Source organism: Nicotiana sylvestris, chromosome 1, assembly GCF_000393655.2.
Source record: "Nicotiana sylvestris chromosome 1, ASM39365v2, whole genome shotgun sequence".
Lineage (NCBI taxonomy): Eukaryota > Viridiplantae > Streptophyta > Magnoliopsida > Solanales > Solanaceae > Nicotiana > Nicotiana sylvestris.
The window spans coordinates 175906026-175933567 of record NC_091057.1 but is presented as its reverse complement, the minus strand read 5'-3'; the positions used below and the strand labels follow the sequence as shown (position 1 = coordinate 175933567).

General features: G+C 37.3%; 2 protein-coding genes across 2 annotated transcripts; both read right to left on the bottom strand.

Annotated features, from left to right (window-relative positions):
* Window positions 1–216: 216 nt before the first annotated feature.
* On the bottom strand, window positions 217–4948 carry LOC104247225 (probable cinnamyl alcohol dehydrogenase 2). Its single transcript, XM_009803185.2, has 5 exons — window positions 4750–4948; window positions 4511–4624; window positions 2875–3102; window positions 1411–1850; window positions 217–618 (listed from the first exon to the last, which is right to left on the bottom strand). The coding sequence occupies exons 1-5, from the start codon at window positions 4836–4838 to the stop codon at window positions 416–418; spliced, it is 1074 nt and encodes a 357-aa protein (XP_009801487.1). The 5' UTR covers window positions 4839–4948; the 3' UTR covers window positions 217–415.
* A 3200-nt stretch (window positions 4949–8148) lies between these two features.
* On the bottom strand, window positions 8149–8685 carry LOC138877148 (uncharacterized). The gene has a single exon (XM_070156731.1). It carries the CDS (start codon window positions 8683–8685, stop codon window positions 8149–8151), a length of 537 nt encoding a protein of 178 aa, XP_070012832.1.
* Between the last annotated feature and the right edge of the window lie 18857 nt (window positions 8686–27542).

The window sequence follows — 27542 nt, the reverse complement described above, 5'->3', positions numbered from 1 at the left end:
ATTCAATTGAACTAAGTATTTGGATGGAACACTGTATGTATTCGCAAAAATGTATGGATAGAGACACAAAAACATTTCAAAACCTACTCTGAGAATCCACATCATCTTAATTGTGATCGGCCACTTATAAAATATAAAAATTCCTCTGGTCACGAGAAGAGGAGATAGCTTTCACGTACCAAAGTAAGTTTGCATGGTTGGTATATTTCAAAATCGTCACCAACATCCAAATTCATTTAAGATTGTTTTGAAGAAAGAAAATATACATAAACGTCACTCTCGACCACCAAATATGATAATACAGGTGGAAAATAAAACAAAGGTAACAAAGATGACATCAAAGTTGAGGAGTACTATTTTTCTCATAGCCTTGTTGTATAATAGTGAACCATTCCATGTTGTTTTTCTTGTGCAATTACTGGTCAAGCTTGCTTCCAGCAACATCAACAACAAATCTGTACCTCACATCATTTTTCTCCAACCTCTCCATTGCAGTGTTGATATAATCCATTTTCACTATCTCAATCTGTGAAGTCACACCTTTCTCTTTGCAGAAGTCTAGCATTTCCTCTGTTTCCTTCATGCTACCAATAAAGCTTCCAGTGATGCTCTTTCTCCCTGGTCATAACAATAAAGTTTAAAGTCATGTAAATAAAAGTATAAAAAAATATGATTTTTTTTTACTTTTAGCCCGCACCAGAAACTATTTACATTCCGTAACCGAAAAAGTGTATACCAAATAATACTATTTTTCAGATTAACATATCCGACTAATAAAAAGTTACCTATTGTGTTATGTGTACATCAACTTAGTTTTTTTTTTTTTTCGAATATACCAACTTAGCTTGATGGTGTACAAAAAACTTACACACTGACTGTGCTTAAACTCTCTAAATTAATACTACTAATAAAAGGTTGCATTAAACAAATGTTATCAAATCAATTAACTTTAATACGTGTATGGTCACTGTTGTTATAGCAGTCCATTATTGCAGACATGGTTCCTTAAATAACACAACCCTACAAGCCTAGAATTTGTCTATATATTAATTCTGCTCATAACATTATTATGCCGCAAAAATAGACAATGGCACCTACATATTTCAATAAATCATGTCTTTCATTGACTAAAATGACCACTCTTCCAATCCCTTTGTTCTATCTTTTTTCATATATAGACAAATTCTACGTTTAAACTTTCAATCGACTTTTCAAAGCAAGTACTAGAAACCCTAGTAGTTCGGCCCTTTCCCAGACCCCATATAGCGGGAGCTTAGTACACCGTGCTGCCCTTTTTATCAGAGCAAGTACTAACACAATATGTTGTTAGAAACCAATTTTAATTTGTCGTAATAATGCATTTTGTCTGAACATGTTATACTGTCAGCGTAAATAAATTAAATGACTTACCGAGCATAACCATGGGAGAGATAAATTGCAAGGGGGTGTTGATAACTCCGATCAAGATAAGTTTGCCATCAATTTTAAGCAAAGAAAGATAAGGTTCAAGAGGATGGCCAACAGGGACAGTATCAATAATATAGTCAAGTGAATCAGCAGCTTCTTGCATTTTATCAGTGTCTGAACTAACAAGATAATCATCTGCACCAAGATGTTCCAATGCCTCTTGTCTCTTCTTATTTGAAGAACTAATGACAGTAACATGATGTCCCATTGCCTTTGCTATTTTCACTCCCATATGTCCAACTCCTCCTAATCCCAAAATTCCTCCTCTAAATCCACTCTGATTAAAACCAAAATGGTTCAATGGACTGTATACTGTTATGCCAGCACATAATAGAGGTGCTGCTTGTTCTGGTGCCATACCCTCTGGAATTTTCACCACAAAGCTATAAACAAGGCAAAAATAAACATTCAGTCCATTGTTGATCTTTTAATTCAAAAAATGTGAATTAACCACTTTAATTATATGGTTTCTTGAAGATAGCCTTGGCATAACGGGTAAAGTTGATGCCATGTGACCAAGAAGTCACGGGTTTGAGCAGTGAAGAAATGCAGGGTAAGGCTATGTATAATAGACCCTTGTGGACTAGCCTTTCCCCGAACCCCGCGTATAACGGGAGCTTAGTGCATTGGACCGCCCTTTTTAATGATATGATTTCTTCATCGTCCTAGTAACATTATCCTGAGTCAATACCCAATGGATTTAAAAAAGAGTTAACAAATACACTGACAGTGTAAAAATTATTTTGTACTATCTTATCATCTAAAATATAGTTGTTGCTCAGTCCACAATAAGTGAAACTAATTACCTCAAAAATAAGGCAAGCAACCTATTACGACATATTACCTAAAAAAAAACCTATTACGACATGGCAGTTATACGCAATTTTATGTATTGTACTATGTTGACTACCTTTCTTTTTTCTAGTTATAACTTTGTAAGTTGACACGTAAAATTATTCTGATTAGAGCAGGTTATTTACTGCATTGTCATGTTACCAAATTAGGATTAATATAAACAATTATACGTGGTTATAGATCATCTTAACCTAATGGTATTAAAAAATTTACATTGTCACTGCATATTAGTTAAAATCTTATTTTATAAACAACTATGTTTAGATATAACATAATAGGGCAACCCAGCCCAGTGCACGAGGTCCAGGTAAAGGTTGAACCACAAAGATTTATTGTATGCAGTCTATCCTACATTTCTATAGGAGGTTATTTTTACGGCTCGAACCCGTAATCTCCTAGTCATATGACAACAACTTTACCAATTACGCCGAAACTTCCCTTATTAGATATAACTTAATACTTCGATCTGTCAGCATATAATATAGTTGAAAAAAATAAAGTCCGTAAGTGAAAGAAAGGTACTTGTCTATATATGGAGGGGTAGAGACTTACTTTTGATCAACAACCATAGAATTAGCAAAACCACCTTGGGTGGGTTTGCCATCAGTGTAGACATCATTGCAATTCCAAATCTTCTTGTTGCAATATTGCTCTATTTCTCTCTTGCAAGGGCCACAGTTCCTACAACTTCCAACGAGTAATCCAACTCCAACTGTGTCCCCCACTTTGAATTTTGACACATCTGCTCCTACCTCCACTACTTTTCCCACCACTTCATGTCTACATCATTCACCACAAATATAAAGTTACAAAGGGATAAAAAACAAAAAAGGGATATTGCACTTTCGATTTTGATAATTGTGATAACTAAATAAAAAAGTGTGTTTTAGTCCCTTATGATTATAGGGGTAACAAATTGGGTGTCTTGTTGGATATGGGCGGGTTGAAAACGAATGAAATATTCAATCCGGTTGATATTTAATACGGATAGAAAATGAGTTAATCGGCAGATAATATGTATATTCATATTATCCACAGCTTCTTGAATATGATTACTTTTAAGAAAATCCCAAACTTCCAAAAACCTTAATTGAGCATTTGTAAATGTAAAAGTTAAATTCATTGGTTATTTATTTTTTAGTGAATAATATGAATGAATAATTATTATATTTATCCATTTTGTCACCCTGAATTAGAACTCTAGTATCCTTAGGGAGTAACAACACAAATTTAACATAATTCATGATTGATTAACTATGTGAAGATTCACAAGCAGAGGCGTGATCAAAAGTCTAATTCGAATTAAATTGAAGACTAAATGTACTTAGCCAAATATTACGAGGGTTAAAATCAGAACTTATCAATCATTTTAGGGACTAAAAGTAAAAATTTATCTAACAATCTTAGCATTGGATAAAACGTAAGTGTCACCAACAACTTTTACTAATCAAATGAAAGAAGTAAACTTAGTCGTACGTTATTACGTGTTTGCTTTGACATTTATAGGCCACTAAAATACGTGTCTGCCACAATTAAACAATTCAGTAATATTATTCGTTTAATAAAGGAAGGAAAAAAAAAGACATTTGGAATAATAAATCAAATCCGAACCACTAACAGTTGCTAATTTATTAGGTCTCCGAGGATAGTGAACTGGTATTAAAAAAGGCACAAGGACCACTACATTTCTCTTGATTTATTCTGTGGCTAAGGAAAAAACTGAAATTGACATCAAACAAAGATTCAAAGGGCACCATTGCAGTAGGAGAATTTTAATTTTTAAAAGCGTGTAAAGATTTTTACGCTATCGTATCACTTAAAATATAGCTACAAGTATTCACCATAAGTGAAATTAGCAATCTAAAAAGTTCTGCAACAACCCGCTAAAACAAGTTAAATTATCGTTGAAAAAATTACTGTTAAACTGTATTTTCTCTTCTAATTAATCAATTTTCCTCCATCATTAGGGGATCAATAGTGATCCTCGTTTTGACCACAAAATTTGAACTCTCAAATTATCTGATGTAGGTACTGAGAAATCCTCACTGGTCTCATGATAGTCATGAATACTAATTTTCTATGCTAGAGAAAATCAATATATATATATATATATATATATATATATATATATATATATATATATATATATATATAAAGCAGGAAAAATAGAGAGGGAAGAGCAAAATACCCAGGAACCAGAGGGTAGTTGGACATGCCAAGATCATTTTTAACTTGGTGAAGATCACTGTGGCAAAGTCCACAATACAAAACTTTGACTTGCACATCTTCAGGTCCTGTGTTTCTGGACATGATTTAAAAAAAAAACAAGGTTCATAACTCATCTTAAAATTGGTAGAATAGTTATTATAAGAATGTAGTTGAGGTGATGCGAACACCACAATTATAGAAAGAACTAATGTAACGTACCTGAGAGTATAGGTATAAGGTGAAAGTAGACCAGAAGGGTCTCTAGCAGCCCAACCAATAGCTGATTTTTCAACATCCAAGCTACCCATGGTTTTCTTTTAACTTAAAATCTACAAGGAAAACACTATTGTTTCAGAGCAGAAAAAATGAAAACACAGTTCAAGGGAAAGAGAAAGAAATAGTGGTGAGCTATTTTAGTATTGTTTGGTTAATAACACCACATATATATAGTTTCAAGAAGGGGAAGACAGAGCTTAGGTGGCGTTTTTTTCTAGAATTTACAATAGTTGATTTTTTGCTCAGTAGCTAAGATATTGACATCAAGTTCTATAATTAAATTGAGTAGATGCTTATATTATATTTCCAACCAATAGGTGAATAATAAGGTAAAATTGCAATCACTACATTAATCGACATGTTGTACAAATTAAATGACACTTGCATCTTGAGATGGGAGCAGGAAAAAAAAAAAGAATAGATACAGCTTGGAAAATATCCTTTAAATATGTTAATACTAACCAAATTGTAAGTGTTAAATAGTTTTTTAATTCTTATAATACACAATATACGTACAATAAACGAATATACCGTTTGGCAAACTACTCACTGTTTGTTAAGAGAATTAATAATTTGGGCTCATTAATAGCAGTGGCGGAACCATGATTTTCATTAAGGAGTTCAAAATATAAAGAAATAAACTCACCAAGAAACCAAGAGTGTCAATACATAATATATATTCATATTTAAGAAAAATTTATCTAACTGCATAATGTGATTTTCCAACTAAGGGGAATGCATGTGGCGGCCACTGATTAATAGAACCTCAATAAAGAATAATGCGAAGACAGCTAAATAAATAAATCTTAAAGAAAAAAGTATTTGTTTGAGCTTTTTTTTTGTTAGAATTTCAAATCAATTTCTCAGGAACTTTTATAAACTGAGTAAATTAAACCATCGTTAATAATACTAAGAATATGCCGTAAAATCTGATCATATGTTTTGCTTTCTTGATACAACAACTTTAATTTATCGTTTTTCTTTTCCCTTAAACATTTTAAAAGCACATTCAGTTCATTTGTTATTTAATTTGTTAGGAGAACTACTGACTGTAAAACAGAAAAGATTCAGAAACATTGTTGTTCTTCATCTTCTATAGTTTTTAAATAACTTGTAATCAACAAAATTATTATATTTTTAATTTTACATCCCTTACGACAGATTTCCGCCCTGTTCTCTCCTATCTTATTCTTCCCCCAACCATTTTTCCCTTTCACCAGCTTTTATATTTATTTTGAAAATTATAGAAATGTACGCAGAGTCTCAATTTTTTTTATTTTTTTTTGGTATTTGTTTCTGTCTTCTTATCAGTGGCAGAAGTAGGATATTTTTTACGGGTTTAACCGAACTCATAACTCTTGCATAAATTCTGTATTTATATTAAAAAATCTAATAAATTTATATTAATATATAATTGTGAACTCAATAATTAAGATATACTATGGGTTCGCCGTCAAATTCAAAACCCACAAATTTAAAAACCTAGTTCTGCCTTTCCTACGCGAGATACTTTCCAATGATGACCAATTATCTTTATCACATGCCTTAATGATTTATGTGAATGATATAACTTCCTAAAAGAAAGAATTGTTCTGGACAGCAGTTTGGGTCCCCCGGGGTTAGGTAGAAGTATGCGTCACTAGATCGTCATCTTTTTAGGTAAGGTATTATTATTATTTTTTTAAATATTCTTTTGATTTTGTTGAGGTTTTGAACTTTTAAAAGTTAGGTAATATAGGTAGAAGAAACTAGATTGCTTGTGCAAAAGAAGGTAAAGAAACAAATTAACCAGGCTTTGGATCCAAACAATGTATTTTACAAATCATTTCACGTGCTTATAAGTTGGAACCATGCAAAATTGTTGGTTCCTACTAAATTTACGATATTCTTATTTATTCGAACGTTTTTTATTCAATAAAATTCTTGTTTTTAGAATTTATTTGGTTGATTGTGCTGTTAAACTGATACTTCATGAGCAGAGGCGGATCTAGGATTTGAGACTTATGGGTTCCTACCGTAATTTTAGATTAATATGCAATAATAATTGGGTTCACAGTTAAATATTTATAAATATTTAATAAATTTCTTAATATAAATATAGGGTCTACGCAAAAGTTACTGAATTCCCGGGAACTCGTATTGTATGCTCTAGATCCGCCCCCGTTCATGAGAGTAGGTTTTGCATTTAATCAAATGCCCACCGCACCCATTCATTTAGGGGGCGGGAGGAGACCTGAACCACTTCGTTGAAAAATTACATTATATATATAAGCAAAATCTATTTTTTTTATCTCTATATATTATGTTTTGAATTCCTTGTTAATAGTCCCAAAGCATTGCTTAGTGGTCAAGGGGTATTGTAATATAAAATAGTATAGCACATGTATTAGTTAGTTAGTCACGTGTCTTTTTCTGTTAGATGACAGCCGCGCCTAATGAGCTGTCAATTAGTTAGTTGGTTAACTTAAATATAGTTATAGCACATGATATCGTTCTCATGTTAATTTTCATGTTTAGGCTAATTCGTAGCTAATTTAGAATGCTCAACTCTAAGAGTTTAAGTGTTTGGCTCTTAATTCGTCGAATTATAATAACCCAACAAATCTCTCTTATTCTACTTGAAATATCAAGACCTATTTCAGTATCCCAACTCATCGCTATCAAAATTACATTGATTTTTTTTCCTGGCATATATATATATATATATATATATATATATATATATATAAGTTTATACCCCAAACCTATAGTACCGATTCATGTAAATTTCCATGAATTCCATTAATTCATTAATTTTAATTGTTCAACTAATTCTCAACCCCATCTTTATAGCCATGGAATTTATGAATCGAATCTATGAATTAAGTTTCAAAAATTTACCTACCTTGTTCCCCTTCTCTATAAATCCCTTTGTTAGAACAAAGTAAACCCACTTTGTCGTTGCTTTTGATCGCCTCTATCCGTTTTGCTTCTGCCGAGCTTGAGCTTGGTCCGTATTTGTTTTTGAAGGCTCAAAGCTATGTTTCTTTTTAACACAACCTTTGCTGCTTTTCCCCTTTTTTCCGTTTTGTTGTTTCTAACCCTTTTTCACTGAATGGGCTTCGTGCCCTTTTAATTCTTATTCTTAAACTTTTTCCTTTTTTTTTTGTTTTGTTTGTTATTTTGCTAGGTTTTGTTTCTTTTCCTTTTTGGACAGATTGGGCTTCGACCCTTTTTTTTGAATTCCTTATCTTTTTTTTAGCTAGTTTCTTATATTATTATTATTTTGCTAATGACCAATACACCCTTATTAAAATATAGGGTATTACATCCTCTTCTCCTTATAAAATTCGGTTTCCGAATTTAACTCAAGTACATACCTGTAAACTGAAACAAATGAGGATACTTCACTTGCATATCTTTTTCTACCTTCCAAGTAGCTTCTTCAATGGTATGATTTCTCCATAAAATTTTAACGAACACAATTTTTTTTGACCGTATCTTTCTTACTTGTCTATTAACAATTGCCGCAAGCTCCTCCTCGTAAGACAACTTCTCATCAAACGGTATAGTTGGTGCTTCAAGCACTTGAGATGAGTCTGATATACATTTTCTTAGCATTGAGACATGAAACACTGGATGAATAAAGGACAACTCGGGAGGAAGTGCCAAACGATAAGCCACAGCTCCCACTCGATCTAGTATCTCATACGGTCCTATAAACCTGGGGCTCAGCTTGCCTCTTTTCCCAAACCGCATCACACCTTTCATAGGAGAGACTCGTAGGAACACTTTGTCTCCAATTGTGAACACTAAATCTCTTCTCCTCTTATCAGCATAAGACTTTTGTTTGCTTTGAGCTGTAAGCAATCTCTGTCTGATCAACTGGACTTTGTCCATGCTTCTTGTACTAAGTCGGGTCCTAATAAGTTAGTCTCACCAGCTTCAAACCATCCGATAGGAGAACGACATCTTTTACCATACAATGCTTCGTTCGGTGCCATTTGAATACTGGACTGGAAGCTATTATTGTAAGCAAATTCAGCTAATGGTAGGTAAGTGTCCCAACTACCTCCAAACTCAAGAATGCAAGATCTCAACATATCCTCCAAGATCTGAATAGTACGTTCAGACTGCCCGTCTGTTTGTGGATGAAATGCAGTGCTAAGATTTACTCGTGTACCCAATGCTTCTTGAAAAGATTTCCAAAAGCATGAAGTGAACTGTGATCAGCTATCAGGGATGATGGATACTAGAACTCCTTGAAGTCGTACAATTTCGTTCATAAATATCTATGCATACCTCACTCCACCATATGTAGTCTTCACTAGCAAAAAGTGTGCTGATTTCGTGAGTCGATCTACAATCACCCATACATAGTAATAACCTCTAAGGGTTCGTGGTAACCTAGTGACAAAATCCATAGTAATTCTTTCCCATTTCCACTCGAAAATCTCAATTTGTTGTAATAGTCCTGCGGGTCGCTGATGCTCAGCCTTGACCCGCTGACAAGTCAAACAACTAGAAACAAAGTTAGCAACATCTTTCTTCATACCTTCCCACCAATAAAATTACTTCAGGTCATGGTATATTTTTGTGGATCTAGGATGTATAGTGTATTTAGTGTTGTGAGCTTCTTTAAGAATAGCATGTCTCAACTCATCTACGTCTGCTACACATAGCTTGTCACCCATTCGAAGAACACCATCACTTTCAACAATCATATCCTTGCTTTTACCAGCTAAGGCCTCATCCCTGTATTTGCGTAATCGTTCATCCTCATATTGGGTGGCCTTAATGCGCTCAACTAATTAAGACTTAGCCTGAGCACAAGCCAACAATGCCTCTGAGTTTCCGACACTAAATTTGATACCTATATCTTCTAGTCTCTGAATATCTTTGGCCAAAAGTCTCTTTGCAGGGGCTATATGTGCCAAACTCCCCATAGATTTTCTGCTCAATGCATCAGCCACTGATAACTTAGGATTTTTACGTGTTTATGCCCATACTTGACTATGCTTTGAGTATAAATTGATACAAAATAGTCCCAAAATGCTCACAAGTTGTGCTCGATTGCAGGTTTGATCGACAAAGTGACGAAATGTCAAAGATCGGCTAAAAAAGGAGTGAAACCTACTCAAGTATCAAAGACCAAGAGAATTGAAGAAGAAAGGGCCTAGTGCGGACCGCGTACCAGTGACCGCGGCCGCACTAGGAGGTTCAGAGACATGACATGTGAGCACATGATTTTTGCCTTACGAAAACTACTCCAAAATAAATCAAAAAATAAAATAAATTTCTTTTACTGTGTAATTTTTGAATTTCTGCGTGATGCTAAATAATTGTGTTATATCCGTAAATGTTTACTATGTCTTAATAAAAGGAAAATAAAATAAAATACATATTGCATGCATATAGGATTTAATTATGCATTTAAAAGATAATTTAAATAAAATCACAAAAATATGCATTGGTTCTATTTCAAATGTTTCACTGTGTGATTGATGTTTTGTCTATGTGTTAAATAATTGTTATAGAGTAATTAATATATTTTTGTGAAGTTAAAATTATATTATAGTTAATATTATTGTAATGATAATTTTGTTTTTATTTTTAATTAGGATTTTATTAATTAATAAAATAAATAAATAAAAATATACAAGTTGTAAAGATTGGACCTGGATTAAAATCCAGGCCCAAATCAATTTACCCCCCCCTGTCAGCCCGATCCAAACAGCCTGTCCGGTCCAATTCAAAGCCAGAATCAAACGACGTCGTTTGGTCACCTCTCATCAAGGGCCGTTGGATTAAATCCAACCAACGGCCAAGATTTCATCACCCTAACCCAAGACCCTTACCCGATCCAATACCCGGTTCAACCCGTCCCCCTAACTTAAACCAAACGACACCGTTTGGTTAAGTGAATAGATCTCAGCCATCCATCCTGCCTAATCCAACGGTCCATATCCACCCACCATTCCCCTATATAAACCCATAATCCTTTACCCGGCCCCCTAACTAAACACCCCCCTCTCCGCTCCTGTTCATCATCGTTCCAAACAGACCCCTAACCCTAGCCGCCCCTATTCCCCTTCGCCTGAAACCCGGCGGCATCAACGCCGCCGGTCACCAACTTAACACCCTAGGACCTCCTGAACATCCCCTACACGAATCCGACCTTAGTTTCCTTCGAATCAGGCCCCAACTCTTCGAATCTTAAATCGAAGGTTGGCCTGAAAACCTGATCTTCTCCGATGGCTTCCAAAATAACACCACAACTTCCCCTAGATACCCTCATCACGGATCTGTTAGTTGCATGGTTCGAATCATACTGGAACTACTCGAATCTTCATTTGAAGATTCGAGTACAACCTGACCTTATCCCAACCTACTTCAAACTCACACCAGTTACCCCCCTGACCTCCCTCGTGCCTAGAACATCTTTGGTTTCCCTCGAATCTAACCAGAAATGAGTAAATCCCAAATCGAACCTTCAGAAATCCTAAATTTTCCAAGAGTGGAATCTTTTTCACTTCAGACAAAGATTGAGGTTTAATTGACCTTAGTCAAAGTATTTTCAGTAGAAAATACTTCGACTAAGGTCTGTTTGATTTCAAACAAAGTCCAAATCCAAGTTGAGTTCGAGTCGGAATAAAATTGAAGATTCAAAGGTATTTTTTCTATTATTTTGTGTATTCTACATGTATTGTTGTTTGTCTTAATAGCTTGTTAATTTTTCATGATTTTATTTGATTAATTCTGTCACCTTTGTCTCATGCCCGTCTATATGGTCAAATATGAAACTGTTTCAGTTGGTTGTGATTGTTCATAATGTAAGTAATCGACTCGATTAAGTTCGTCGATTAGTTATATTATGAATTCTCACTTATGATAATGCTAATAAAAAACAGTCTGCTTCTATTGTTTTAGACCAATTATGGACAATTGTTGTAGATAATCAGTTTAAATCAATACTCGTCAGTTAAATCATCCTTGTTTACATTTCAATGAGTCTGTCAAAATGAATGCTGTGTATATGATTGATTTCTGAACCAGTAAGTTTCAGGGCATTGTCAGCATACTGACAATGCCCCTGCATTTATGTTGATCTGAATTTCAATTCAATTTTTTTTGGTTCTGTTAAGCTCTGCATAGTGTTAATGTGTTTGTATGCAAGTTCAGCTGCTCAATCTGAATTTAGCTTGTCCATTAGTTATTAGACATTGAGTTTGTTGGGTTAATTAACTAACAATGAAAGGACAGAATGTTATTTGATTTAGGAATTGGTTGTTAGCTGCTAAACAAGTTTAATTCAGATAACTTGGACAGTAATTACAGTAGGTCAGGAGCATTTCTGGGAATGAAACAGTAAAAACAGGGTGTTAGTGCTAGTGTATTATAATGTAATGTTAATGGCTATATTTAAGTAATAAAGGGGGAACAAGGGATAATGGGGCTGCTGAAAAACAGGATAAATAACACTTAGTTTTAAAATATTCAAAAGTAGTTCTAATGGAAAAACTTTCTGATTTTTAAAGGGATAAAGGGTCCATCCAACACTAATTAGTATAGAACCAGCCCTGTATAAATACAGGAGCTGGACAGACAGTTGAGGAGGAGAAGTTTTTTCAGAATAGGAGGAAGTTTTTTTTAGAGAGAGGAAAATCAGTTTTCAGAGGGAATTTACTCAGATTTTAAGGACTGAGATTTTGAAGAAAAGAAAAGAACTCAGATTTTTTTTAAGAAAAGGAAAGAGAGGAAGAAAACAGAAAAAGAAATAGAAAAGAGAACATTCACACACACACATACAATCTGAAAAAGATACAAAAGCAGAAACAGAAAGATCAGAAATAGGAATTTGAAACAGATAGAGGAAAGAAACTGAAATCTGAAAAATGTTATTTTTCTAGAATCTGTCCGTTGTTTGCTTGTGAATATTGTTCGGTTCAAATCTGAAATTTTTCTCAAGTTCCTGTCACTATTCATCTGGGTTTCTCGGGTCTTATTATTGCTCAAATCTGCGGAAAAACTGGTATTCGGCTGATTTTGTTACTGCTGCTACTGCTGAAATTTTCTCCTTCTGCCTTCGTTTTCCAGGTACATGTTGTCACACCTCCTTTTTCCGCCCTCGCGAGGGTACAAGAGTTTTTTCCAATTAAAGGACAGTCGAAACGGGATTTATTTCTTTATTTCAGAGTCGCCACTTGGGAGATTTAGGGTGTCCCAAGTCACCTATTTTAATCCCGAATCGAGGAAAAGAATGACTCTGTATTACAGTCTGCGCACCAGAAATCCGGATAAGGAATTCTGTTAACCCGGGAGAAGGTGTTAGGCATTCCCGAGTTCCGTGGTTCTAGCACGGTCGCTTAACTGTTATATTCGGCTTGATTATCTAATATAATACGTATTATAAACTTATGTGCAAATTTTATCCCTTAGCCGCTTTTATTATTCTTTTTATTTATTGTTATTATTTTACGAAAAATTGCAACATTGTGAAAACGTATTTCAAATCACGTCGCAATCAATTGCACCCGTGGTTATCGACACATTTCGACTCCGTTGAGATTTAGATTTGGGTTACATAAATGCACACCCGTATTTAAGGAAATAACATTATTAAATACGCGTCTAGAGCGACTAGCGTGTCATTATTTTGGGTAGGGCCGTGAAATTTGCTAAAACGGCTCCTCCCTAATTCTAAGCAATTAACTGTACATTTATTGAGGGCCCCGAAATCTATACATTTCATTAAGCGAGGCTCATCTCATTTATTTTAAATGGACAAATCTTAAAGCGACTACATTTTTTCTATAAAAATTAGTCTCTAAAATAAAGAAAGAAAAATCCTAATTAATTACTAACTTTTATAATTTTAAGAAAACATGACATGCTAATTGCTTGGTTAATACAAATATTGATGAAAAAAAATAAATAAAATTTACTCTTAATTTCGAAATTTTAAATAAAATAAAAATTCAACAACTAATATTCAAAATAAATAAATATAGCCAGATTAAAACTCAGCATTGTTATTATTATTTTTTTAAAAAAATATTATTGAGATTAATTATTCACAATCATTTGAAACTAGATTTAACCATAATTACTAAAGCTTATTAGAAAGTTTATTAGACTTAAACGTTCTTCTAATCTTGCTTAAGCTCAAGTCATGCCTTAATGCCTAATTTACGATGTTTAATTTAAATTCATGTTTTAACTAAATTTAGCTACTTGTTCATGATCAACCTACAATCTTGAAGCCTTCATAGCTAGTGAATTAACCTGTTTTGCCGAACTGATTTATTACAGACTAACTTATGATATTATTTTCTTATTCCAGCTATTATTTAGTAATTCATGAAATAGCTTAAATACAATCAACAAAAGAAACAAAGAAAAAAAAACGAAATTAAAACTTCAAATTTTCATTCTTCATATGTATTCATGCTTCATATTTCGGATTACAATAACCAGCTTTTCAGTTGTGTACCTGATATTGGAAGCAAAAGAAAAATGAATATGAGTATCAGCAGCAGCAGTAAAATCAGTACAACACAGCAACAATAGCCCAGCAACAGTAACAAACCAGTGGAGTAGCAATCCAAAAAAAACAAAATCTTCCAGCTTTGATGAAACAACAATTAATTCTGATTTCAAACAACAAAAGAAAGCAGAATATTTTTTTAGTTTTTTTATTTATTTTTGAAAGCTTAAATATTTTTCGGAATTTTCTATCTCTTAAATGTTCAGCCCTTTTCTCTCTCTTATTTTCAGATTTGTTTCTCTCTTTCGTATCTGTGTATTTTTTCTCTATCTCTCTGTATATTTTCTTTTGATTTCAAGACTTCACATATATAACCCATCCCATAAACCTTTCAATTAATTAAAATCAATACTTTTTCTCTACCCAACCCATTATCTTTCCACTCATCCCCATTACATTAAATAAACATATCACACCACCCCATTTCATTTTGTCCCCCATGCTTCATTTAAAATAATGCAAGATTCCCCTTTAAATTAAATCTTGTCCCCCCTTTATATTAAATAATCATATCACAACCCACCCCATTTCATTTTGTCCCCCATGCTTCAAATAAACAATTACAAAATGTACAATTCCTAAACTACCCCTTCCGACCTTACTGAAATTATCAAACTACCCCTGAACGTATTACAAATTTACCAAACTACCCATCAGCTATAACACATCAATTAATCAAACTTAACCAAAATATAGACAATATGATCAATTTCTAACAATGTTCAAACAACAATATGAACACGGATGAACATCATAACAACAATATCACATGAACATGATTTTAACAACATTTCAACAACAAATCACATGAACACAAATTGAACAACCAAGAACAACTAAAATTTGATTGAACAATATTTTTAGCAACAACAAACCTATTTTTCGGATTTAAACAACAACAATCAAACAAGTATATTTAGATTCTTAAATTCAATAATATTGAACTTAAAATCAACTCTAACAACATTACAACAAACAATTCTTATATTAAACTTTAAACAAGATTATGAGACCAATTCAAGAAATAATCACAAATGATAAACAAGAAATAAGAAAATCAAACTATACAAATTTCGGATTCAAGATCAATCAAACAAAGTATGAACATGAATGAAAAGATTCAACCACAATAACAAACTTTATTCAAATTTCGAATTGAACTTAAACAAAACAAATAAACATATTCAAATCACTAATCTTCAAATAATCAATTAATCTTTCTTAATTAAATCCAACAAAAAAAATATAACAAAGATACATGATCATGAATGAAATCTATATTAAACAAACAACGGATTCAAGCGATTTAAACTAAATCTAACAATATTAAACCTAAACTAACAATTCCTTTTTTGCAAAAATTAAATTAACATGAAATAAACTGAAAATCAATTAATTAAATTTTCATTTGAATCTGAAAATTAAACCAACCAAACATATAAACAAACTAAAAAAAATTATTTCAATGATGAACAAACAAAACAAGAATTGAATCATTTATCGATTTTGGATCCGAAAAATATCAAACAAATTACGGGCAAAAAATGAAACTCAAAAACCCACTAACCGGATCGAAACAATGACGAACTTGAACGGAAACAAATCTGCCCGGAAACAAATATCGCACCAAAATCATTTGACGCCGAAGACGATCACGAACGGACAAACGAAGAGCTTGAAGGAGAGGTAGCAGACAACCGTGAAAGCGATGCCGGACGGGGCAGCAGCAACGCAAAACGTGAGCAGCAGTAGATGCTGGACGAAGCAGTCACGCAGCATCATGAAGTGAGGAAGAAGAAGAAGCAACGATCAACGTGAACTTGAAGAAGAAGAAACACTCGCGATCTTGAAGAAGAAGAAGAAACACGGGCGGCGGGTGTGTGTGTGTGTTGTGTTGCCATGGTTGTGTGTGTGTATGTGAAGGAGAAGAGGTGGGGGAAGGGCAGCCATGGATGGGGTGTTTGGATGCTTGAAGAAGAAGAAGAAAAGAGAGAAAGAGAAAGGGGGGGGGGGATGAGAGAGAGGGATTTTTTAGGGTTTTCTTCCTTTTCTTTTTTTTTTGTTTTGTTTTGTTTTGCTTTGTTTTTTTTTGAAATGCAAGATAGGGGGTGTTGGGTTATGGACCGGGTTGACCCGGTTTGAAATGGACTGGGTCGTTTGGGAAGATTGGGCCATTTTTTGGGCCTGTGGCTTGAAATCGAAGAAGAGGCCCAATTCCGACTTTCTTTATATTTTCGCTCTCTTTTCTTCTTTTTATTTCTCTAAAACTAAATTATAAAAATACTTAAATTATTATTAAGAACTAAATTAAGTTATAAAAGTGCAAATTAACTTCCAATAACAATTAACGCACAATTAAGTAATAATTAAGCATAAAATTGTATATTTGGACATTAAATGCTAAAAATGCAAACGATGCCTATTTTTGTAAATTTTTATTTTTTTGTAAACAAACTTAATTACTAACAAATTATAGAATTAAATCCTACATACAAAATGCGACATATTTTTGTATTTTTTATTAATTTAGCAAATAAACATGCACAGACAAATACAAATAATTATTCAAAATATCACAAAATATCACAAAATTGCACACCAAGGAAAATTATTTTATTTTTGAATTTTTGGGAGTAATTCTCATATTGGGCAAAAATCACGTGCTTACAGCTGCCCCTCTTTGCCCGAAGACACGTAGGGTTTTCGTGCAAAGAATAAAGCGAGCGATTTTTGCCCATCCGAGTACTCCGTGTGAAGCATTTTTGAAAAAGATTTGACCGAACCTTTGCTTCAAAGGTTTCCTACATATCCTGGGCTAAACAGGAATCAGGTCAATGTAGTTCGGGAAGTTTTTGGTAGCTGGGACTACCGTGGGACTGCATTGTTACTGTTGTTGCATGCTATTACTACTGCTTACCGATCTCCTTGTTACACCTTGCTTAAAAGAAAACAAGAAGCTAGGCTATACTGCAATTTTTCTTGTTGCCTTGCTTTCTTGTCTGCTTGCATTTTTTCCGGTGCTTTTCTTCCGATGCTTTTCTTCCTTTCGACACATGCACTTGAGTTTTTGCTGGGACCTCTTATTGCAACCTTCTGCTTCCTGATGCTGGGGATTTTTATTGTTTTCTGCTGGGGATTCCTGTTGTAACCCTCTGTTTTATTGTCCTGTGACTTGATCTTGAAATGTATGCCTCTGTTCGATGGGCGGGCTCCCAACTTTAATACTTGAAAATTAATGCTGAATGTGTTCCTCTGTTATATGGGCGGGCTCCCAACTTCAACACTTGAAATGAAAAGACTGAAATGTATGCCTCTGTTATCTGGGTGGGCTCCCAACTTCAACGCTTGAAATATAAAGACTGAAATGTATTCCTCTGTTCTATGGGCGGGCTCCCAACTTCAACACTTGAAATAAAAAGACTGAATGTATGCCTCTGCTATCTGGGCGGGCTCCCAACTTCAACGCTTGGAATGTAAAGACTGAAATATATGCCTCTGTTATCTGGGCGGGCTCCCAACTTCAATGCTTGAAATGAAAAGACTGAAATGTATGCCTCTGTTCTATGGGCGGGCTCCCAACTTCAACTCCTGAAATGTAATATCTCTATTCTCCAGGCAGACTTCTGACTTTTAAAATTTAAACTATGTGTCTCTGTTCTTCAGGCGGACTCCTTACATCAAACTTGAAAAGTATGTCTCTGTTCTCCAGGCGGACTCCTGACTTTTAAAATTTAAGCTGTATGTCTCCGTTCTTCAGGCGGACTCCTGACGTCAAACTTGAAAAGTACGTCTCTGTTCTCCAGGCGGACTCCTGATTGCTAAATTTGAAATGAATGTCTCTATTCTCCAGGCGGACTCCTGACTTTTAAAATTTAAACTGTATGTCTCCGTTCTTCAGGCGGACTCCTGACGTCAAACTTGAAAAATACGTCTCTGTTCTCCAGGCGGACTCCTGACGTCAAACTTGAAAAATACGTCTCTGTTCTCCAGGCGGACTCCTGACAACTTGCATTTATCCTAATTAGTGCTTGTTTTTCCCTCCTGGAGAATTCCTCTTCAACAACTAATTTTTCTCCCCCTGCTTAATCAAAGAAAATTTCGTCAGTTTAAAACAGTGGTTAGTTGATGGCATTCTTGCTGAAAAATCCTTCCACTGCCTTGCTTTGTGTTGACTAATTTCCACGCACTGACCCTGAACCGCTTGACTTTCTGACCAACTTTTAAATTTCCCAACCTCTGGCGACCTAAATGCTTTACACCCCTGCTGTTATTTCACTTTTCTGACCTTTTATTTGAGCTTTCGCCTTTCCCACGACATTTCCCAATCATTTCACCGATGAAACTTCCGTTAATTCCCTGTATTCCACTTGACATTAAGTTGTTTTTGACATGCTCTGACCACGTTGTGCTTTACAATTCTAGAAGCTGGTAGTGAACTTTGAAGTCCTTTCTGCTTGCATCGAACAAAACTGGCACTGAAACATCTCAGCTAGATAAAAACCCTCAAAAGAAAAATGAAATGATTTTTGAGTTAAGGATAAGAAGAATCCAAAACCAGATGACTGTTTGAAAAGAGAAAGAAAAGAAACTTATCTGAACGAGACAACTAGTACCAATGGTCAAGACATGCATTTTGGATTAATCAGCCCAATCTGTCCAAACAAACAACTCTCAATTGCCGTACCTCATTGCCCAGAACTTCCATCACTTGTTTGATTTATCTAGACCTTAACCTTGTTTCCCTGCGGTACCGCGAAACGGTTTCTATCAACATACCTTTCTCAGTTTTCCATTTCTTATCTCACCTTCGCCTTGAGGTGCCCGTAAAGGTTTTCACCAACAAGACTCTCTCATTTATTTTTCTCTCAGCTCCCGTCGCCTTACGGTGCCCGTGAGGGTTTTCACCCATAAGACTCTCTCATTTATTTTTGTTCTTCTTGCTCGAACCAGAGTGTTGCCCCTGTCGTGGGTTATTCCTACCTGTTCATCTTGGCATTTCTCAAAACTGATCATAAGGTCTTTCTTCGGTCCGTAATGTAGGCTTTTGGATTGATTTAGAAAGAAAGGTATAAAAGGCTCAAAACAATTCCAATGGGTTCAAATTACAACTTTCGGAATCCAACTTTCATAACAATCACCACTTCTGCCCCAGTTTCTTGCTTGGGGATTTTTGGATTTCTATTTGGTATGACTGAACCTTGGAGTAAGGCTGCCTACGTACCCTTTCGGGATCAAGTCAAACGTAGTTCACTTCATAGAGACTACGTTGTTATGTTTTCTCTTCTTTCCTTTTTTTTCTTCACTTTTCTTTCTTTTCTTTTTCTTCTTCTTTTTTTTTTTTCGACACTTGTGTTCTCTAATAATGCTGCTGATTCCGAAAGAGGTGTATGAAAAATAAGTAAGGCTCGAAGGGGATAACAAGGGATAAGAGTGTTTGGATAGCAGAACAAAATGCCTTCATCATTTCAATCTTTAAGATATGCCAAATACGAACAGATACATTCAGAAAATAAAGAAATCATACATAATATCTCTTGACCGCATCGGAATTGATGGTCATTTCTACACATTTTCCTTCCACATCTGTCAAATACAATGCTCCATTAGACAACACTCTGGTTACCACAAATGGTCCCTGCCAGTTTGGGGCAAATTTTCCTTTTGCCTCAGCCCAATGAGGCAAGATCCGCCTCAGTACTAATTGCCCGACTTCAAATTTCCTTGGACGTACCTTTTTGTTGTATGCTCTTGCCATTCTTCGTTGGTACAGTTGGCCATGACACACTGATGCCAATCTTTTCTCATCGATCAAACTCAACTGCTCAAGACGGCTTTTCACCCATTCATCATCATCGATCTCAGCCTCTGCAATGATTCGCAGAGATGGGATTTCCACTTCTGCGGGTATTACTGCCTCGGTACCATATACCAATGAGTAAGGAGTCGCCCCTACCGAGGTACGCATGGTGGTGCGATATCCTAACAATGCAAAAGGCAATTTCTCGTGCCATTGTCTAGATCCTTCAACCATCTTCCGGAGTATTTTCTTTATGTTCTTATTGGCCGCTTCAACCGCACCATTTGCCTTGGGACGGTACGGAGTAGAGTGCCTGTGAGCAATCTTAAACTGCTCACATGTCTCCTTCATCAAATGACTATTAAGATTAGCCCCATTATCTGTGATGATTACCTTTGGGATCCCAAACCGACATATGATATTTGCATGCACGAAGTCAACTACAGCCTTCTTGGTCACAGACTTGAATGTCTTCGCTTCCACCCATTTGGTAAAATAATCTATAGCTACCAAGATAAATCTGTGCCCATTTGATGCTGCTGGATCAATTGGCCCAATAACATCCATGCCCCATGCAACAAAAGGCCATGGCGCGGACATCGTATGTAATTCTGATGGTGGAGCATGAATCAAATCTCCATGTATTTGGCATTGATGACACTTACGCACAAAACTTATACAATCTCGCTCCATCGTGAGCCAATAATAACCTGCTCGAAGAATTTTCTTTGCTAGAACATACCCACTCATATGCGGTCCGCAAACTCCGGAATGCACCTCAGTCATGATAGTTGTGGCCTGCCGTGCATCTATACATCTCAACAAACCGAGCTCTGGCGTTCTTTTGTACAGTACTCCTCCACTAAGGAAAAACCCACTTGCCAACCGTCGAATTGTTCTTTTCTGATCACCGGTGGCCTGCGTTGGATACACTCCCGCTTTGATGTACTCTTTGATATCATGGAACCATGGCTCTCCATCGATTTCCTCTTCTATCACATTGCAGTAAGCATGCTGATCACGGACTTGAATCTGCAATGGATCAACATAGGCCTTATCTGGATGGTGCAACATTGACGCCAAAGTAGCCAAAGCGTCAGCAACCTCATTATGAATCCTTGGAATGTGTCTGAATTCTATGGCCTGAAAACGCTGGCAAAGCTCATGCAGACATTGTCGATACGGTATAAGCTTCAAGTCCCGTGTTTCCCATTCCCCTTGAATCTGGTGTACCAGTAAGTCCGAGTCACCCATGACCAAGACTTCCTGTACACCCATATCCACAGCTAATCTCAATCCCAATATACACGCCTCATATTCTGCCATGTTGTTTGTACAGTAGAAACGAAGCCGAGCTGTAACAGGGTAATGCTGACCTGTTTCCGAAATAAGTACTGCTCCTATTCCCACACCCTTCATATTTGCAGCCCCATCAAAGAAAAGTTTCCATCCCGACTTCTCAGCTTGTTCTAATTCTTCAATGTGCATTATCTCTTCATCAGGGAAATAAGTTTTCAAAGGCTCATAATCTTCATCAACGGGGTTCTCAGCCAAGTGATCGGCTAATGCCTGTGCTTTCATGGCAGTCCGTGTCACATAGACAATGTCGAACTCTGTAAGTAAGATCTGCCACTTTGCAAGCCTTCCTGTGGGCATGGGTTTCTGGAAAATATACTTCAACGGGTCCAAGCGAGATATAAGGTAAGTGGTGTAAGATGACAAGTAATGTTTCAATTTCTGTGCCACCCAAGTTAGGGCACAACATGTCCTTTCCAGATGAGTATACTTGACCTCGTAAGATGTGAACTTCTTACTGAGATAGTAGATAGCCTGCTCCTTTCTGCCCGTAACATCATGCTGCCCCAGTACACAGCCGAATGAACTGTCCACAACTGTCAGATATAGAATCAAAGGTCTCCCTGGTTCTGGTGGGACCAGCACGGGTGGGTTTGACAAATACCTCTTTATCTTATCAAAAGCCTCCTGGCATTCATCAGTCCATTTGACCGCGACATCTTTCTTTAACAATTTGAAAATTGGTTCACACGTTGCCGTGAGCTGAGCAATGAACCTGCTGATATAGTTCAGTCTTCCCAACAAACTCATCACCTCGGTTTTGTTTCTTGGAGGTGTCAACTCCTGAATAGCTTTGATCTTTGACGGGTCTAATTCAATACCCCTCCGGCTAACTATAAATCCCAACAACTTCCCAGATGGCACCCCGAAAGCACATTTCGCAGGATTGAGCTTAAGATTGTATCTGCGAAGCCTTTGAAAGAATTTTCTCAAATCTCTGGCATGGTCAGATTGCTGTCTAGACTTAACGATCACATCATCCACGTATACCTCAATTTCTTTATGTATCATATCATGGAAGATAGTTGTCATGGCCCTCATATAAGTTGCCCCAGCATTTTTCAAACCAAACGGCATGACCCGATAACAATACGTTCCCCACGGCGTGATGAATGCCGTCTTTTCTGCATCTTCCTTATCCATTAGAATCTGATGATAACCCGCATAACAATCCACAAAAGAGCCAATATCATGTTTGGCACAATTGTCGATCAGTATATGGATGTTGGGCAGTGGGAAATTATCTTTTGGGCTTGCTTTGTTAAGGTCTCGATAATCGACGCACACCCTGGTCTTGCCATCTTTCTTTGGCACAGGCACGACATTGGCTAACCAAGTGGGGTACCGTGTAACCTGAATGACCCTTGCCTCAAACTGCTTGGAGATCTCTTCTTTGATCTTCACACTTATGTCTGTTTTGAACTTTCTCAACTTCTGCTTGACAGGGAGGAGTGCTGGATCAGTGGGCAATTTATGAACCACCAAATCGGTGCTTAGACCCGGCATATCATCATATGACCATGCAAAAACGTCTTTGTACTCATGCAATACTTTAATTATCTCCTCCTTGAGTTGTGGATCCAAATGAACACTTATTTTAGTTTCCCGTACATTATCTTGGTCCCCTAGATTAACTGCTTCTGTGTCATTTAGGTTAGGTTTGGGTTTTTCTTCAAAGTGGCTTAATTCTTTACTAATTTCCTCATAAGCTTCATCATTATTACAATCCATCCCATCATCACACTCGACCTCTTGTATTATTACTTCTGAATTAGATTGGCTTTTAAAGCTGGGCCGAAGATTCCTCATGCATGTCATGTCATTGATATCAGCATAAAGAGAACTGTACAAAGAAAAGAAACGAAAATGGAAAGAGAATTAGGGACGAAGAAAATTGCATTTCATTAAACGTAAAGACAACAAGGTTTTAACTCATCCAAACGGACGGAACATAACAACTGGATTACAAACCCTGGAATAATCCAGGTGACAAAAAGGAAAACAAAACCCACTACCACGACTCCCTCCGAACTGGAAGAGGAGTAGCTTCCCAATTGCTGATGTTAGCACGTGGTCCGATGTACTGTATGTCTGCTCTGCTTGACCCTTCCCCGGCCTCAACCATGTTTACTTCAACAAATACTTTCTCAAACACCTTATCCAAATTCCCATCCGCCTCAACTAACGAACCCGATATCTTTGCCAATGACTGTTTCTTGATATTCGGCCTGACGAAGGACCTGGACAATCGAGGAATTGGTTTAGGGAGCACCCAAGCTTTCTTCTTCAATTTACGGGCCTTTCTGACATCTGCCGCTGTTGGTTTGAACCCTAACCCGAAGGTGTCCAAATTTTTGGGCAAAGACACAGGTTGAGTAATGCCCTGCAGTTCAACCCCCAAACCCTTCCCGGGCACGAACCCGTTATTCAACATTTCTGACACTACCATGACGGTCGTAGCTGACACCCTAGGACATGGCATGCTTTTACCCTCAAGCAACCTGCTCACCGGAACCGTGTCGAGGATCTGATACACCCATGGCCCCTTATCATCTTCGGTCTCTATAAAGGGTACAATGGCATCATTCACGGCGCATGTGGGATCTTCCCCATGTAACACAATTTCTTGTCTGTCCCACTCGAATTTGATCATTTGGTGCAGTGTGGAGGGCATGGCTTTTGCCGCATGAATCCACGGTCGACCCAACAAAAGATTATAGGATACTGCAGCATCCAACACCTGAAATTCCATCGTGAACTCGACTGGGCCAATAGTCAATTCGAGTACAATATCCCCTACTGTGTTTGTTCCCCCTCCATCGAACCCTCGAACACAAATGCTATTTTTGCGGATTCTATCCTCATCAATCTTTAACTTGTTCAATGTGGATAACGTGCAAATATTAGCGCTCGACCCGTTATCGATTAGTGCCCGAGTAACCATTGAACCTTCACATTTGACCGTCAAATAGAGAGCCTTGTTGTGTTCTGTGCCTTCCATAGGCAATTCATCATCAGAAAATGCTATCCTGTTCACTTCAAAGATCTTGTTGGCAATTGTCTCTAAATGGTTTACTGAGATTTTGTCAGGCACATGAGCCTCATTCAATATCTTCATTAAAGCTCGGCAATGCTCATCAGAGTGAATTAATAATGACAACAACGAGATTTGGGCCGGTGTTTTTCTCAGTTGATCAACAATGGAATAATCTTGTCCTTTCATCTTTTTCAGAAACTCTTCTGCTTCCTCTTCCGTTACAGCTTTTTTAACTGGCACTGGATTGTCTTTTGCGCCCTTAGCTTTTCTCAACTCTTCAGGGGCGAAACAACGTCCTGACCGGGTCAGTCCCTGTGCTTCACAACTTTCTTCCTCAATTTCCTTTCCTTTGTATGTCACCACTACTTTGTCATATTTCCAGGGTACGGCTTTGCTATCAACCATGGGTAACTGGACTACCGGTTTTATGACAACCGGCTCTATATAGACTCCCTTCACAACCACCACGGGCGTGGATACTGACCTTGGTACCACTATCTTGACTGGCTCCTGCTTTTTCTCGGCCACAAACGGTCCCTTTCCCATTACTAGCACTGGCTTGTCTTCTACTGCTTTTAACTGAACCACTGGCCTTGCACTCACTGTCTTTTCTTTGGTTTCCGTAGAACGAATCACCATAACCACCTGCGAAGGTTTCTTAGGCTCTGCCCCCTTATGTATCAGTTCGATCATGTTGGCCTCATAATGCGCTGGTAACGGATTTTGATTGATGTTCGGGGCCTCTGGAGCCTGTACCTCAATACGACGATTATCAATGAGCTCTTGGATTGCGTTTTTCAACTTCCAACATTTTTCAGTATCGTGCCCCGGCATCCCTGAGCAATACTCGCAGCTAACAGAGTGGTCCAGGTTTCTGGGAAGAGGATTTGGTGCTTTGGATTCAACTGGGGTCAACATCCCCAACTGTTTCAATCTGTGGAAAAGAGAAGTGTAAGATTCTCCCAGCGGGGTAAATGTTTTTTTGTTTGGGGCCTTCTCATTTCTAAAAGCTTGGTTTGGGCGGAAGCTGGTTCCTGGTCTGTTAGCCCTGGGAGGTGGATAGGTGTTTTGTGGGTGTGGCTGTGTATTTTGGGGACTTGGTGTACGCCATTGCGAGTGCACTGGGGGTTGAGTGTAGGTCTGGGCGTGGTGAATAGAAAATTGTGGTTCTGGTGGTGGATAATAGTGTTGCGGTGGACCATATGGGGTATATTGATAGTTTGGGTGATGGGGTCTGGGTTGGTTGTAGTAGAGTGGACGGTTATTGTGCCTGGACCAAACATTAGCTTCAACTGCAGCAACTTCTTCTTTCTTCTTCTTTCCCAGCACACCACCAGTACCGCTTTGGATGGCCTGGGTGGTTGCTTTCAAAGCCGAGTAGCTCAAGATCTTGTTAGATTTCAATCCTTCTTCAATCATGGCTCCCATCTTTACCACTTCATTAAACGACTTCCCGACAGATGTCACTAGATGACCAAAATAGGTAGGTTCCAATGTTTGCAAGAAGTAATCTACCATCTCACTTTCCCGCATGGGAGGATCAACCCTTGCAGCTTGTTCCCTCCAGCGGAAACCAAACTCTCTAAAACTTTCCCCAGGCTTCTTTTCTAGTTTCAACAATGACAGACGATCAGGGACTATTTCGAGGTTATATTGAAAATGGCCGATGAATGCCTGGGCCAAATCATCCCATGTATACCATCGACCGGGGTCTTGCCTCGTGTACCATTCTAGCGCTGACCCGCTCAGGCTTTGCCCGAAATATGCTATCAACAACTCATCTTTTCCCCCAGCCCCTCTCATTTTGCTACAAAAACCACGCAGATGGGCTACTGGGTCACCGTGCCCCTCATATAAGTCAAACTTCGGCATTTTAAACCCCGCAGGCAACTGTACATCAGGAAAAGGGCACAAATCTTTGTATGCGACACTAACTTGGTTTCCTAAACCATGCATGTTCCTGAAGGATTGCTCCAGGCTTTTGACTTTACGAATCACCTCCTCTTGTTCTGCATTCTTAACCGGTTTCTCAACTTCTCCCGGGATTTCAAAATGGGGAGAGGAGGTATATGGCTCAGGCGCTTTGAAAGTGGGTTCGGGAGGGTAATATTGGGTGTCGTGAGCTTGGAATAGCGGCTCACTGGATGATCTATGTAGTGGAGCTGGGGGAGGTGCCACAAAGACGGGAACATTTGGTGGAGGAGGGTTTTGAGTGGGAGGTGGAGCTTGGGAATCATAAGCCTCTCTTCCCTGATAATAGTGATGGCTTGGGAAACTTGTTGAAGGACCGGGAGAGGGGTATTCCGGCGTGTGTACTGGTTGGAGGGTAGGAGTAACGGGTAGTTCTTGCCCCTTCTGGGCTCTAGCTAAGGCTATCTGCATTTCATTCATTTCTAGCCTCATTTTTTCCATTTTCTCCAGGGCTTCCTTCAGCATCTGATTGGCCGTTTTTTCTGACTCAACGCTGTTGTCTGACCCAGTCATGCTTTCTGGTATAGGACCTTTTGATCTTGTTTGATAATGGTACGGTGCCAGTACGCTCTAACAACTAACTGATATTGGAAAAACAACAAACTTGTCAGTGTTAGAGTCTTAACAGATATTGTAATTGCACGTTAGGGGGATGCAATGCTCCTAGGCATTTAATCATTTCTAACATGCTTTTGCTCTGACCTCATGCATCATCCCAGCTTATTTTTTGCTCTAACAAACATATATTCTTTTTTTTTTTTTAAAATTACGGTCGAATCCTATAGAGATTGCCTACGTATCGTGACCCCGCACGAATCAGACCAAGCGTAGTTCGTGCAGATAAATGTAAAAATATGGGTGGAAATAAAATGCTCAACTTTCATTAATAAACAGACTCTTACAAACTCGACATCTTTTGTTTTGGAAAGAAACTAACAAACGCAATCTGAAAGCAAACAAAAACTCTAAGCTGCAAACATACTCAATCCGGACGTACAAAAGACTGACTCGACATGGTAGACACTCAAAGACACGGACTATGCATATTC